Source organism: Phyllobates terribilis, unplaced genomic scaffold (genome assembly GCF_046119375.1).
Source record: "Phyllobates terribilis strain yellow unplaced genomic scaffold, ASM4611937v1 Scaffold_4__5_contigs__length_816908805, whole genome shotgun sequence".
In the NCBI taxonomy this organism is placed as follows: Eukaryota; Metazoa; Chordata; class Amphibia; order Anura; family Dendrobatidae; genus Phyllobates; species Phyllobates terribilis.
This window is the reverse complement of record NW_027362764.1, coordinates 599772559-599788831: the sequence shown is the minus strand read 5'-3', so window position 1 is coordinate 599788831 and position 16273 is coordinate 599772559. Positions and strand designations below refer to the sequence as shown.

The 16273-nt window shown below is 43.5% G+C and overlaps 1 protein-coding gene across 1 annotated transcript in view; it reads right to left on the bottom strand.

The window, feature by feature from the left end:
• LOC141265747 (meprin A subunit beta-like) overlaps positions 1-16065 on the bottom strand; it is a 108757-nt gene extending 92692 nt beyond the window's left edge. The window contains exons 1-4 of the mRNA XM_073679208.1: positions 15765-16065; positions 14617-14635; positions 8044-8094; positions 7913-7956 (exon numbers count right to left, since the gene is read on the bottom strand). Coding sequence (XP_073535309.1) covers positions 7913-7956; positions 8044-8094; positions 14617-14635; positions 15765-15827 — 177 coding nt within the window. The 5' untranslated portion in view covers positions 15828-16065. The remainder of the gene's footprint in view (positions 1-7912; positions 7957-8043; positions 8095-14616; positions 14636-15764) is intronic.
• Between the last annotated feature and the right edge of the window lie 208 nt (positions 16066-16273).

Below are 16273 nucleotides of genomic sequence, written 5' to 3'. Positions count from 1 at the left end.
CACGCATTCTCTTGACTCACTTGAATCTGGCCGGGCAAGAGGCCCGAATCTACAAATGGAAAAGTGAACAGCTCTTCTGAGTGTCCAAGTGTGGGATTAGTTGTCTCCGGGCATTCGGCATGGTGGGAGGAAGGAGGATCAGGGTGAGGAATATGCGGTTCAGAATCACGGCTACTGAGACTGTGGAAGAGAGGGTGGTGGTGGTGGTGGCTAAGTGACTGGAAGTATTATCTGCTATCCAACCAATAACCTTTTGACACTGCACTGTGTTCAATAGTGGTGTTCTGCGGTCCCCTAGTAATTGGATCAGGAAGGTCAAGCGACAAGATGGGGGTGTTTGTTGTGGCACAATTTCAGCTTGCCCACAGCCACGTCCTCAGCCTCTGCATGCGCCATCACCATCACATCCACTTCCCCGACCCTTGCCACGCACCTTGCCCATTTTTAATAGAGGACAATATTTTCCACGTTCACGAGAAATGGCTGATTTTGGAACGCAGTTATATGTGATATGTCTGACAGAGAGCCACAATTTTAAATAGCAGGCCCGTAATTTGCTAATAATATTCTTCACAGACACCTAGTGTGAATAGCTTAACCGACACACTGCAATGGAATGAAAATGGAAGGAATGTCTAATTTTGGAACAGTCTTATAGGTGTTATGTCTGACAGAGAACCACGGTTTTAAAGAGCAGGCCTGTAATTTACTAATACTATTCTTCACAGTCACTTAGTGTGCATAGCTTGACTGACACACTGCAACAGAATGGAAAAGGAGGCCAATATTTTCCACGTTCAGTTTAAATTTCCGGATTTTTATCGCTGAAATATGGAACAGATCTGGCTTTATTCTGCGGTGAGAACAAGCAAATGGAGACTAAAAATGGTGCACTCTGGATTGCTTTTTAAGCAAATAACCAGGATTAAGATAAAAAAAAAAAATTCCCTGGCCCCTGATATCTGGGGCTATGTCTACAAATATCAGTAAGAACGGCAGCAGCAGGAACGTTCAATGGACCCTCTTGCACTATATGCATAGGCGGATTATAATGAGGGCAATCCGGGCTACCACCCAGGGCCTTGGGCCTCCAGAGGGCCCGAGGCTCCGGGGTGTCTATGGCCAGATTGCCCTCATTATATGTGCGGCGCTGCGGCACATACTGGCAGACAGTGGCGGGGGGGCCCCCGGACCGCTCCCCCAGCAGCGGCGCACGGACGCTGCTTCTTCTCCGGCCTGGCCAGCACTGCAGCTGTTAACTTACCTGTGATGGCCCGGCCGCGTCACTGCTAGGAGACACGGCCCTGTGCGCGGCCGTGTCTCCTAACTGTGATGTCACGCAGTGCGCGCCCGGCCTGCAGTGCTGCACTGGAAAGGAGCTGGAGGACTGGAGCCAAGCCGGGGGATGGTGAGTCTGTGTGTGTCTGTGTGTGTTTGTGAGAGAGAGTGTGTGTCTGTGTGTGTTTGTGAGAGAGAGTGTGTGTGTGTGAGAGAGTGTGTGTGTGTGTGAGAGAGTGTGTGTGAGAGAGTGTGTGTGTGTGTATGTGTGATTGAGTGAGTGTGTGTATGTGTGATTGAGTGAGTGTGTGTGTGCAGGCAGATATCATTGTGTGATGTCTGTTTATATGTATTTTTGTGTTTCAAATGTGTTTATGCGTGTATGTATATGTCTGTATATGTTTGTGTGCGTGACTGCGTGCGGCCTCCCGCTGTCTCTGGGGGGGGCGCCATGCGGCCTCCCGCTGTGTATAGATGGCGCTGTGTGGCCTCCAGCTGTGTATAGATGGCTACGTGCGGCCTCCAGCTGTGTATAGATGGCTACGTGCGGCCTCCAGCTGTGTATAGATGGCTACGTGCGGCCTCCTGCTGTGTATAGATGGCTACGTGCGGTCTCCTGCTGTGTATAGATGGCGCTGTGCGGCCTCCCGCTGTGTATAGATGGCTACGTGCGGCCTCCCGCTGTGTATAGATGGCTGCGTGTGGCCTCCCGCTGTGTATAGGTGGCTGCGTGTGGCCTCCCGCTGTGTATAGATGGCTACGTGCAGCCTCCCGCTGTGTATAGATGGCTACGTGCGGCCTCCCGCTGTGTATAGATGGCTACGTGCGGCCTCCGGCTGTGTATAGATGGCTACGTGCGGCCTCCGGCTGTGTATAGATGGCTACGTGCGGCCTCCGGCTGTGTATAGATGGCTACGTGCAGCCTCCCGCTGTGTATAGATGGCTACGTGCAGCCTCCTGCTGTGTATAGATGGCTACGTGTGGCCTCCTGCTGTGTATAGATGGCTACGTGTGCTCAATATTGAGTCATACAATTAATGTAAGGCTATGTGCCCACGATGCAGAAAAGCTCCAGATTTTTTTTTGAGTGTTTCTGCATCTCCCTGGCAGAAAAAACGCATGCAGATTGCACATGCATTTTTCCTGCCAGGGACAAGCGGATGTGAAGCGTTCTTCACATGCATTTCTGCATCCGGGTTATCAAGCGCTTTTCCAAGCTATTTTAGCATCACTTGGAAAGTGCTTGACAACTTGGTCACACTATATAAATCCATGCATCCGGCATGGATTTATATAGTGTGACCGTAAAAGAATGGTAAAAAATAAAAAATAAATATATTATTACCTTCTGATGGCCTGCCAACGTCAGCGGTCGAGTGACCCATCACATGACTAAATGACATCACGGTAGGTCCTTTTCAGACCATCGTGAGCTGCCGGCAAGCCAGGACGCATCGGATAAAGACACCGGGGGCCATCAGAAGGTAAGTATGATATTTAGTTTTTATTTTATTCTTTTTTTTTACAGGTACTATGGTACCTGGGTCTGGAGGAGAGTCTCCTCTTCTCCAAACCCAGGTACCATCCGCACATTGAAACACATGGAATCAGCATGTACACATGCAGTGATGCGGATTACATGCGTTCCAATGCAAATCAATGGCGGCGAAAGCGCCGAGCTTCCGCAAAATAATTGGTAATGCTGCGGATTTTTCCACAATGATAATCCGCAGCGGATATTTCCGCAGCATGTGCACAGCACATGTGGATAATCATTGGGGAACCTGGCAGGCCTTCTACCAAGCGTTTTTTAAGCGTTTCTGCAGTGGAATTGCTTAAAAAACGCATAGTGGGCACACAGCCTAAAAAAAATTATTATAATTAATATTGTGCCAAATTAATTTCACGTGAACTATCTGTTAGAACCTTGCTGTTAGGTTTTTTTTCCTTTGCTGGTCACATGACCTTGTTGGCCTATTTAATCCTGCTCCGCCCTTCTGGCTTTGCTGGACTTCATTGTATATCTACTTTCTAGCTAGCCTGTGCTCTGTATCTAACTCTGTTAGTTTGCTTGGTCTACGGACCTCTAGGTTCTATCTATTTTGTTTGTTCGTCTGTCTGCTACTATTTCTGTTAGGAGGTGTCCCATATTCCTCCCAGTCCTTAGTACTTCTAGGGATTCCCTCCCCAAATCTATAGGTCTCCGTACAGACTAGATTAGGACTTTAGCAGGTCTGATCGCAGGATCAGGTTCCCTGTTACATCGTAGGGATTCAGCTGAGTCTTATAGTAGGGACAGATCTCCTCTCTTTCCTTAGCTTTGGTAGCAGAACATAACACTATCACATGATCTATCACAGGGGATCATGTAACATGTGATACATTAGGTGTGTGTGTGGGGGGGGGGGGGCCCGCGCCTTCTAAATTGCCCGGGGCCCTTGCTACTCTTAATCCACCCCTGACTATATGTATTGCAGTCTGCCACATACACTGCTTGCCTGCCTTCCTGCTATCACCACTAAATATATACAGCTGGATTAGTCCTCAGAAGGACTGTTAGTTCAGATGGATATACACTGCTCAAAAAAATAAAGAGAATACTCAAATAACACATCCTAGATCTGAATGAATGAAATATTCTCATTGAATACTTTGTTCTGTACAAAGTTGAATGTGCTGACAACAAAATCACACAAAAATCATCAATGCAAAACAAATTTATTAACCAATGGAGGCCTGGATTTGAAGTCACCCCCAAAGTTAAAGTGGAAAAACACACTACAGGCTGATCCAACTTTGATGTAATGTCCTTAAAACAAGTCAAAATGAGGCTCAGTATTCTGTGTGGCCTCCACTTGCCTGTATGACCTCCCTACAACGCTTGGGCATGCTCCTGATGAGGTTACGGATGGCCTACTGTGTGATCTCCTCCCAGACCTGGACTAAAGTATCCGCCAACTCCTGGACAGTCTGAGGTGCAACGTGACATTGGTGGATAGAGCGAGACATGATGTCCCAGATGTGCTCAAACGGATTCAGGTCTGGGGAACAGGCGGGCCAGTCCATAGCTTCAATGCCTTCATCTTGCAGGAACTGCTGACACACTCCAGCCACATGAGGTCTGGCATTGTCCTGCATTAGGAGAAACCCAGGGCCAACCGCACCAGCATATAGTCTCACAAGGGGTCAGAGGATCTCATCTCGGTACCTAATACCAGTCAGGCTACCTCTGGCGAGCACATGGAAGGCTGTGCAGCCCTCCAAAGAAATGCCACCCTACACCATTACTGACCCACTGACCCGGTCATGCTGAAGGATGTTGCAGGCAGCAGATCGCTCTCCACGGCGTCTCCAGACTCTGTCACGTCTGTCACACGTGCTCAGTGTGAACCTGCTTTCATCTGTGAAGAGCACAGGGCGCCAGTGGCGACTTTGCCAATCCTGGTGTTCTGTGGCAAATGCCAAGCGTCCTGCACGGTGTTGGCTGTGAGCACAACCCCCATCTGTGGATGTCAGGCCCTCATACCACCCTCATAGAGTCGGTTTCTAACCGTTTGTGCAGACACATGCACATTTGTGGCCTGCTGGAGGTCATTTTGCAGGGCTCTGGCAGTGCTCCTCCTGTTCCTCCTTGCACAAAGGCAGAGGTAGCGGTCCTGCTGCTGGGTTGTTGCCCTCCTACGGCCCCTTCCACCTCTCCTGGTGTACTGGCCTGTCTCCTGGTAGCGCCTCCAGCCTCTGGACACTACGCTGACAGACACAGCAAACCTTCTTGCCACAGCTCGCATTGATGTGCCATCCTGGATGAGCTGCACTACCTGAGCAACTTCTGGGGGTTGTAGAGTCCCTCTCATGCTACCACGAGTGTGAAAGCACAACCAACATTCAAAAGTGACCAAAACATCAGCCATAAAATATTGGTACTGAGATGTGGTCTGTGGTCCCCACCTGCAGAACCACTCCTTTATTGAGGGTGTCTTGATAATTGCCAATAATTTCCATCTATTGTCTATTCCATTTGCACAACAGCATGTGAAATTGATTGTCAATCAGTGTTGCTTCCTAAGTGGACAGTTTGATTTCACAGAAGTTTGATTTACTTGGAGTTATATTCTGTTGTTTAAGAGTTCCCTTTATTTTTTTGAGCAGTGTACATATATATATGTTGTGGAATACATATACTAACAGGACGTTCAATGGACCCTTTTGTGCTGTATCATGCACTGCAGTCTGCCACATACACTGCTTGCCTGCCTAACTCCTGCTATCACCACTGAATATATGCAGCTGGATTAGTCCTCAGAAGGACTGTTAGTTCAAATGGATATATATACAGTTAGGTCCATATATATTTGGACAGAGACAACATTTTTCTAAGTTTGGTTCTCGACATTACCACAATGAAATTTAAGCAAAACTATTCAGATGCAGTTGAAGTTCAGACTTTCAGCTTTCATTTGAGGGTATCCACATTAAAATTGGATGAAGGGTTTAGGAGTTTCACACTGAAGGCATAAAAACTATGAATTAACACATGTGGAATTATATACTTAACAAAAAAGTGTGAAACAACTGAAAATATGTCTTATACTCTAGGTTCTTCAAAGTAGCCACCTTTTGCTTTGATGACTGCTTTGCACACTCTTGGCATTCTCTTAATGAGCTTCAAGAGGTAGTCACCGGAAATGGTCTTCCAACAATCTTGAAGGAGTTCCCAGAGATGCTTAGCACTTGTTGGCCCTTTTGCCTTCACTCTGCGGTCCAGCTCACCCCAAACCATCTCGATTGCGTTCAGGTCTGGTGACTGTGGAGGCCAGGTCATCTGGTATAGCACCTCATCACTCTCCCTCTTGGTCAAATAGCTCTTACACAGCCTGGAGAGGTGTTTGGGGTCATTGTCCTGTTGAAAAATAAATGATGGTCCAACTAAACGCAAACCGGATGGAATAGCACGCCGCTGCAAGATGCTGTGGTAGCCTTGCTGGTTCAATATGCCTTCAATTTTGAATAAATCCCCAACAGTGTCATCAGCAAAGCACCCACACCATCACATCTTCTCCTCCATGCTTCATGGTGGGAACCAGGCATGTAGAGTCCATCTGTTCACCTTTTCTCCGTCGCACAAAGACATGGTGGTTGGAACCAAATATCTCAAATTTGGACTCATCAGACCAAAGCACAGATTTCCACTGGTCTAATGTCCATTCCTTGTGTTCTTTAGCCCAAACAAGTCTCTTCTGCTTGTTGCCTGTCCTTAGCAGTGGTTTCCTAGCAGCTATTTTACCATGAAGGCCTGCTGCACAAAGTCTCCTCTTAACAGTTGTTGAAGAGATGTGTCTGCTGCTAGAACTCTGCGTGGCATTGACCTGGTCTCTAATCTGAGCTGCTGTTAACCTGCGATTTCTGAGGGTGGTGACTCGGATAAACTTATCCTCTGAAGCAGAGGTGACTCTTGGCCTTCCTTTTCTGGGGCGGTCCTCATGCGAGACAGTTTCTTTGTAGCGCTTGATGGTTTTTGCAACTGCACTTGAGGACACTTTCAAAGTTTTCCCAATTTTTTGCACTGACTGACCTTCATTTCTTAAAGTAATGATGGCCACTCGTTTTTCTTTACTTAGCTGCTTTTTTCTTGCCATAATACAAATTCTAACAGTCTATTCAGTAGGACTATCAGCTGTGTATCCACCAGACTTCTGCACAACACTACTGATGGTCCCACCCCATTTATAAGGCAAGAAATACCACTGATTAACCTGACAGGGCACACCTGTGAAGTGAAAACCATTTCCGGTGAATACCTCTTGAAGCTCATCAAGAGAATGCCCAGAGTGTGCAAAGCAGTCATCAAAGCAAAAGGTGGCTACTTTGAAGAACCTAGAATATAATACATATTTTCAGTTGTTTCACATTTTTTTTGTTAAGTATATAATTCCACATGTGTTAATTCATAGTTTTGATGCCTTCAGTGTGAATGTACAATTTTAATAGTCATGAAAATACAGAAAAATCTTTAAATGAGAAGGTGTGTCCAAACTTTTGGTCTGTACTGTATATATATATATATATATATATATATATATATATTCCACAACACACACATATAATATATATTATATATATATATATTGTGGAATACCTATACTAACTATGAAGAAACAAATCTCTCCCTGACGCAGCAGCAACTCTCCCTACTCTGCCTGGTTCCGGAGTAGACTGTGACCAGCATTGTGGCGCCCGGTCTTATATACACCTGATGATGCTGTGCGGCCAGCCAATCACTGTAATGCCCACAACCAATATGGCTACGGCATTACAGTGTGTGGCAGGCAATCCCTGCATGTTCATTGGCTCTCTAAAGAGCGCCAAACATGCAGGGAGGAGACCCGAGTTCCAGCCCGAGCAACCCGGAAATACTCGCCGAGCACAGTGATGCTCGGGCGAGTACTGAGCAGTGGCGAGCACGTTTGCTCATCACTATTGTTCACCCAAAGTCCCGGATAACCCCCCCAAAAAAAACAAACTCCTGGATAACCCCTTTAAACATTTGAATGCCACTATTTGCTTTGGGAAAAATAAGGTTAAAGCATCCTGGAGTGTCTGTTACAAAATTATAAAATAAAACAACTGTACTTACTGAATCATGTTTAATGTCGCCTTCAAATAAGTATAAACCAGATGCTATAAAATAAAAGTAAAAACAATACGTTATCTATAATCTGCTCACCTAACACCTAACCGTTAGATTCATATGTCGGCTTTACATACCTAGATTTATGGCAGGAATATCTGTATAGTTTGAAAGAAGTCTGTAATTTTCTGTTAAAGGAAGTACAAAGAATAAGAAGAATCTAATTAAAAACAAAAATAGCCACATTTAGGTAATGTTATAGACTGCTGCAAATGTGCTTCCAGTTTAGGACCCTATTGCCATGAGTTAAGATGAGCTTTTCACCTCAGGCAGTGGCCTGCAGTTCTCTGAGATATTGGAAATTCCAGACTGACATATCCCCACTCGGCTGAATATGTCATGGAGTGACGATATGTTGGACAGCGGTAGAAGAGAGTCAGAGAGTGTGTGAGTGTCTAGATGTGAGAGATTTCTGTCACAGTGAGCTAGCTACTGGGCTTGGGAGGCAGGTGAAGAGGACAGGATGGTGGTAAAATCAGGGGAGAGGTGAGTTTAGATAGGGAACCGAGGCAGATGAAGATAAAGTCTAATATATGTCGTTCTGTGTGGGTGGATGTGGAGGAGCATCGTCTGAGACCGGTTATAGGTGCAGTTGTTAGAAAGGAGAAGGCCAACTCATCCACCATGTTTATTGACAGGGCAAGGAGTGTGGAGAAGGCCAACTCATCCACCATGTTTAGTGACGTGGCAAGGAGTGGGAGAAGGCCAACTCATCCACCATGTTTATTGATAGGGCAAGGAGTGGGGAGAAGGCCAACTCATCCACCATGTTTATTGACAGGGCAAGGAGTGTAGATGAAATGAAGGCTACCATAACACAACCTGGAAGGCTTTGTCAGAGGGTGTCAGCCATGTTTCTGTGAGGCCCAGGAAAGATAGATTGTGAGAAGTATAAAGGTTGTGAATGTGTGTTATCTGTGGTGTTTACACATTAGGTACATTTTTTTGGGGGGAGGGGGGGGCCTGATCTTTTTTGACCTTAGAAATCCCGCTGACAGGATGTTAGGTTGTCAACTTGGAATCTCAGCCATACAAGAGCAGGAGTAAGGAAGGAGAAGAGAGTGGGATCGGAAGATAAGGGAGAAACAAGTGAGAAGTGTAGACAAACAGCAAGCAGGTGTAAGAAGTAGAGAAGGCTCTGCAAGTGGATACATAGGAAGAGGTATATGGAAAGAAAAGAACAAGAAGGCGGAACAGGGGACCTCAAGGTGCAGAAGAGCAGTGGGACAAAGAAGTGTCTAGAAACAAAAGCATTGTACCATGTTATGTGAGCTATATGACAAACAATGTTAAATGGCTGGTACTCTTTCATAAGTAGGTGGCTGGCATTACCATGTTCATGTGTTAGTGGCTTTTGTGGCTAGACTGCACATGCTAGTGTTGGCATTACGTTTTTTTCACCACTATACACATAGTAGTGCCAGCCACAAAAGTAATAGCTACATGTTAAATAGTCTCATCCATTAAACAGCTTCAATAATATAGCTTATGCAGGGCCTGAGTCAGTGTAAGAGATGTGGACTGGATTGTCGCATTCCTACCCCTGAATGCACCAATTGCATTGTAGTGTGTATTATGTCTTGCATCTGCGTATATATTGTGTTGTAAGGTCTAGTAATGTAATACATAATGGTGGGATGTGATAACGTAGGATAGCATAGGAAAGACATAGTTTAGGCATAAGATAAGTAGGATAAGGTAGTTACTGCAGTTAGATAGTGACGTTAGGGTAAGGTAAGTGTTAATGTTCAGTACTAGTCCATAGTGGGCTTAGCGTTAGGGCAAGTGACTGCTTCCTGTTAGTCAGGGACAAGTTCAAGTAGAAGTAAGAAGTGTCTGTGATCATTGCTGCCGTTGGGTGAACTACAGCAGAGGAGACTAAGGGACAAGGGAGTACAGCCTGGTACTAACTGAAGAAACAGAGTGGCCTTCCACCTTAAAGGGGTCCTTGGGTAGGATGACGTGTCATGAGAAACCCTGAGCTTGCTAAACACTGAAGGTAGCGGACCTAAACGGGACTGTTTGTGGGACTATTGGGTGGTCCCGAGCAGTAGATCTAGGGTGCCAGTAGTGGAAGAAACAGGATGTTGAACCACTGATCAAGTACAGAGACCTGCTGAAAAGGACTGGGACGACAAGCTAGGCTGTGACGAAGTAGGGCGAAACAGTGTGCTTCATCAGCGCTGGAGTAGACTACAGTGGAAGGAAACAATGCGAGTAAAAATGCTTTTCACTGTGAAGGAAACGCCCATAAGACTTTGTACCTGATACCCCTTGTACATAATCCTTACCATGTTAATGTTAAGTAAAGACCCTATGTTTGAACTTTAATACCTATGGTTCCTGGCCAGCCAACACCGTCGGCCACAGGCAGCCTGCAAGGGAGCGATGCCCTCACAGCACCAACACCAACACTCAGCCAGGACCCATTCTTTCATGTAAAGTGCCAGGTCATTACAGGAGAAGACCAGTGCCTCGTCCGCGTCTACTGCCCCATGCCATGCTACATTAACATCCTGTGAACTAGGACTAAAGGCTAACTTGGTTATATTTTGCTTTAATTTCTATAAATTCCCCTTACACTTATATATACAGTCATGACTTGGATACATGCAATTCATTTCTAAATTCATCATGTATTTTTTGATTTATTATTTTTTTATGAATTGTCATGCATTTTATAGGATAGTATTTGTTTCCGTTGTGTGGCCAGACAGTGAGAAGGAGTGCTTGTACTGCTCGTGTTTGCCAATACCAGTATTACACATGCATAGAGTGGGGAAAATAAGTATTTGATACACTGCTGATTTTGTACATTTTCCCATCTACAAAGAATAGAGAAAAGAAAAAAAGAGAGGTCTGTAATTTTTATCATAGGTATACTTCAACTGTGAGAGAGAATCTGAAAATAAAAACCAAAAATTCACATTGTATAACTTTTAAATAATTAAATTTCTTTTTATTGCCTGAAACCAGCAAAAATTCTGACTCTCACAGACCAGTTAGTTTTTCTTTAAGAAGCCCTCCTACTCTGCACTCATTACCTGTATTAATTGCACCTGTTTGAACTTGTTACCTGTATAAAAGACACCTGTCCACACACGCAATCAATCAAACTCCAACCTCTCCACCATGGCCAAGATCAAAGAGTTGTCTAAGGACACCAGGGACAAAACTGTAGACTTGCACAAGGCTGGGGTGGGCTACAGGACAATAGGCAAGCAGGTTGGTGAGAAGGCAACAACTGTTGGCATAATTATTAGAATTATTAGAAAATGGAAGAAACACAAGATGACTGCCAATCTTCCTCGATTTGGGGCTCCATGCAAGATCTTGCCTCGTGGGGTAAGGATTAGGGTTGAGCGAGTATGTTCTGTCCGAGTATGCTCGGGCCGAGCTCCGAGTATTTATAGCTGCTCGGTGATATGGTTGAATCGCTCCCGTGTGCATGATTTGTGACTGTTTGACAGCTTTATTACATGTGAGGAATGTGTAAGAAATAGACATTCCTCACATGTAATAAAACTGTCAAACAGTCGCAAATCATGCACACGTTAGCGATTTAACCTTATCACCGAGCAGCTGTAAATACTCGGAGCTCGGCCCAAGCATACTCAGCGAAAGGGTTAATAGAACATACTCGCTCAAGTAAGGATGATTCCGAGAAAGGTCAGGAATCCGCCCAGAACTACACGGGAGGACCTGATCAATGACCTGAAGAGAGCTGCAATCGCAGTCTCAAACATTACCTTTAGTAACACACTACGTCCTCTTGGATTAAAATCCTGCAGGGCACGCAAGGTCCCCCTGTTCACGCTAGCACATGTCCAGGCTCATTTGAAGTTCAAACAAAGTGAAAAAAAAACTAAAATAAGATATAACTTTTAATAGATATTTTAAAAGACCAATTAATAGTCATATAAATGGACAAAGACCATAAAAAGTGTCCGCGCAACTTGCCGTGGACCATCAGAGTCAATGCCCATTGACTTGGGCATTGACTGATGGTCCACGGCAAGTACACTATTACTGCCCATGCTCCTATTATGGTGTGTCTCCTGATCAGTCCCCTGATGAGCCCTGAATGAGGAGAGGGTGAAACGCGTTGGGATAGCTACTGGCACTCCTTGTGCCATAGTTTTGGGACTTTTTCCTGTGCACTGGTGCAACCTACAGAACAAACTTTGAATTGAACTACCCAGTTACTACCTGAAAGCATTTTACTACTTACCTCAGATAAGTCCATTTCTCTCTTGTAGCATGCTCTAAGTTTTTTGTTTATTGCTTTGTTGAGCTTACTGCTTTTTTATCTTTTTTGAGAGACCACGAATTATCTCTCTAATATTACTTTCAGAGAGATCATAGCTTTGATCTTAAATATCTTTAAGTTATTGTGTGTTTGGTGCAAGGATACAATGGGGCAACCAAGGGAAAGCCGACGTTGAGCAGGGACACCAAACCGTCTTCCTAGGGTGATAAACGTCCGCTATCAGGCAGGTTCTCAGTTTTTTTAGGGACATTTAGGGCCAGCCTGAATGACATTATTTGATTATACTCCTTACCCTTCCCCTTGTTGCACGGACACTTTTTATGGTCTTTGTCCATTTATATGACTATTAATTGGTCTTTAAAAATATCTATTATATCTAAATATCTAAAAGTTATATCTTATTTTAGTTTTTTTTCACTTTGTTTGGTCTTTAATATACCCTAGCTGTTTAATTTTGCCTTTGACCAGCGTTTTCTTCATTTGAAGTTCACCAATAGCTATCTGGATGATCCAGAGGAGGCATGGGAGAAGGTCATGTGGTCAGATGAGACAAAAAAAAACAGCACTTTTTGGTATCAACTTCACTCGCCATATTTGGAGGGGGAAAAAGGAGGAGTATAACCCCAAGAACACCGTCCCAACCGTGAAGCATGGTGGGGTGCTTTTCTGCAAAGAGGACAGGATGACTGCACTGTATTTAAGGGAGTATGGATGGGGTCATGTGTCGCGAGATTTCCCTCAGTAAGAGCATTGAAGATGGGTTGTGGCTGGGTCTGCCAGCATGACAATGACCCAAAACACATAGCCAGGGCAACTAAGGAATGGCTCCGTAAGAAGCATTTCAAGGTCCTGGAGTGGCCAAGCCAGTCTCCAGACCTGAACCCAATACAAAATCTTTGGAGGGAGCTGAAACTCATTGTTGCCCAGCGACTGCCCCGGAACCTAAAAGAGCTGAAAAATATGTATGGAGGAGTGGGTCAAAATCCCTGCTGCAGTGTGTGCAAACTTGGTTAAGAACCACAGAAACGTCTGACCTCAGTAATTGCAAGCAAAAGTTTCTATACCAAATATTAAGTTCTATTTTTCTATTGTATCAAATACTTATTTCATGCAATAAAATGCAAATTAACTTTGTAAAAATCATACAATGTGATTTTGTGGATTTTCTTTTTAGATTCTGTCTCTCACATTTGAAGTGTACCTATAATAAAAAATGACAGACCTCTCCATTCTTTGTAGGTGGGAAAATGTACAAAATCGGCAGTGTATCAAATATTTACTTTCCCCACTGTACCATTAGTGCATATGCCCCTGGGGTTTAGTGGTGTGATCACAATGTTCAATAACTTTACTGCAGTTTATTCACTGCTGGTATATATTTATGTGTGTGATTTATTCAATGCTGGTATAGATTTGTGGGTAGTTTATTAGTCAACATTTAAGTATATGCTTAATTCAGTGCCAGTATATGCAGTTATGTGTGCAGTTTATTTACTGCTGCTATATATTTATGTGTGCGGCGAATTTGCTGCCAGTATATAGTTATGTGTGTGGTTCATTCACCACTGGTATATAGTTATGAGTACAGTTTATTCACTGTTAGTATATATTTACACATACAGTCCATATCATATTCAATTTAAAGAGAGTCTTTGTCTCCAAATTAACAAAGGTAGTTGTAGGAGACCCTTTAATAAGATGTGCCATGTTTGTAGTATAAAAATCTGCTGACTAGTTTTGTCTGATATCTGATAAGTAAATATATAATAATGTACCTTATATAATAATCTTTGATACTTAATTGTTTTGCGAATTGCACACACTGTAACACAGAGTGGCAAATGCTCCCAACAGTATTCAATTTTCCGTCATTGGTTGCAAGCTGCATGCAACTCACTTGCCATTTGGTTTTAAAGGGGTTTTCCCACGAAAAAAAGTTCACTTGGTCTCCATTTCATATACACGACCTGGGGTGGGCATATGTGAGCAGCCAATCCCACCCCCCAACTCTTATGACAGCTCGTAAAAACCGGCCCTGATATGCCCTATTAACCCTCTCAGCACTATGCGTGCTGGAGCATGCTTTTCCGGTTTTACATAACCTAAGCTACCAACCTGGGTGATACATATCTCCCCTCAAGGACCTGACCGGCGGCCTTCTTACAATGGTCAGACACAGACAATTTTTTAAAATGAAGTTTTGTTCGTGGGAAAAGCCCTTTAATGCAAGTCGCATGTGGCTGTGAAGCTGTACAACTTTTCAGTCCTAGAAATATGCATGCAGTAGTTGCGTGGTGCCAACACGCTGTAGATTCGCAAACCGTCCATAAAAAACAACACAAATATATTACATGTGAAAACATGATTTGAGCAAACTCACCAGGTATTTGTGGAAAAGACTGAAAAAGAAAAACATGTCCATCAATATTATAATTTCATAAAACAAAGGTAAATCTTTAGGCTGAGTTTCCATCTGTGCTGTGGCTTCATTTGTAACCTCCATTGATTCATGTGGTTTTGTGTATAAATGTTCAGCTGACTGATATATTCGATCAATAGAAAGAGAGAATAAAGCCTCTGTCAATGCATCTTATGATCTCCTACGGTGTCACATTGCGACCTACCAGGACTTCGACACAGAGTTGCAAATGATACTATTATCTTTCCTGAAAACATAAGGATCATCAAGTGGAATTCCAACAACCGATTCCCTCAGATGGTCGGCAGGTGCGGACGACTTGTTATATAGCACAACAGCGAGACAGGTATGGCTCTATATCAGGGGTCTCAAACACGTGGCCTGAGGGCCGCATGCGGCCCCTGAGGCTGCTGCATGCGGCCCTCAGGCATCGGGGCTTCCGTGACGATCATGGCAGAATTAGGGCAAATTACTACAATATTGCGACCAGGATGGGGATTTTACTACAAAATGGGGACATTACTATTAGATGTTGGTCAGAATTATCATATGGTGCTAATTTTAATATAAAATTACTGTATGTGGCCAACTAGAGGACACAGAAAATAAAAATTGTAAAAAATAAAAAAAATAAATAAATAAAAGTATGAAAATTTTTTGACACTAAAAACGTTTTATGTATAAACTAAAGTAAACAAAAAAAGTACACATTTGTTATCTTCGCACCCGTAATGACCCAAGCTATGAAACTGCACCATAACCCATACCATGAATGCAATTTAAAATAAAATAAGAAACAAGCCAAAAATGTTTAAAAAAATTATCAATAGGTGTATAGAAAAAATATGGCATCACTAAAGATGTCGTCTTGTCCTGCAAAGAATGCGGCCCTCCAAATTTACATATTTTCTATGTGCGGCTCATTTTCCCAGCTGAGATTGAGACCCCTGCTCTATGTTATGGATCCCTATGTGACCCCAAACAATCCTCTAATGAGTGCTTATGTACAGAGCTAAGAAGCATAACTTTTTCGTATATATACTGAGTCTACAAATTCATTTTAAGGCACAGAAAAACAAAAGAGTTACATTTAGGGTGTATTCTCTTACCAGACCACACGTCACTTGTAAAGCAAGTATCAGCAGTGGAGAAAAATCCATCGAGACCATCATGAAATCGGAGATGGTGAAGATGTAAAGGAAACCTTGAGTTTTAGTAAATCAGATGAAGAATTTGCATATGCATACAGGTAATGTATGTGATGTGAGGGTAAAAAAAAAAAAGTTTTCAGTACAAAAGTTTCTGTTTAGATTATTCTAAAAATGATTCCTGCGATGAGGAGGGACGTGACACTTCTCAGTGCAGTAAATGGTGATGCCATCGTGGGTTAACATTTTATACCCTGTGTAAAGGTTAACAGTTCAACAGTTTTATAGTTCTGACGGTTCATAAATATTCAAGTGAAGCAAGAAGGAAATGACTGCATATAGCCGGTTATTTTTATTGTACTGTGGTGTTCTAGTGTTCTGGAGATATTCCACTTACTTCAAATCCAGGGTACAAAAGGAAAAGTTCTAAGGTGACCTTTTAGTTGCCAACTCCTGATGCATAAAATCCA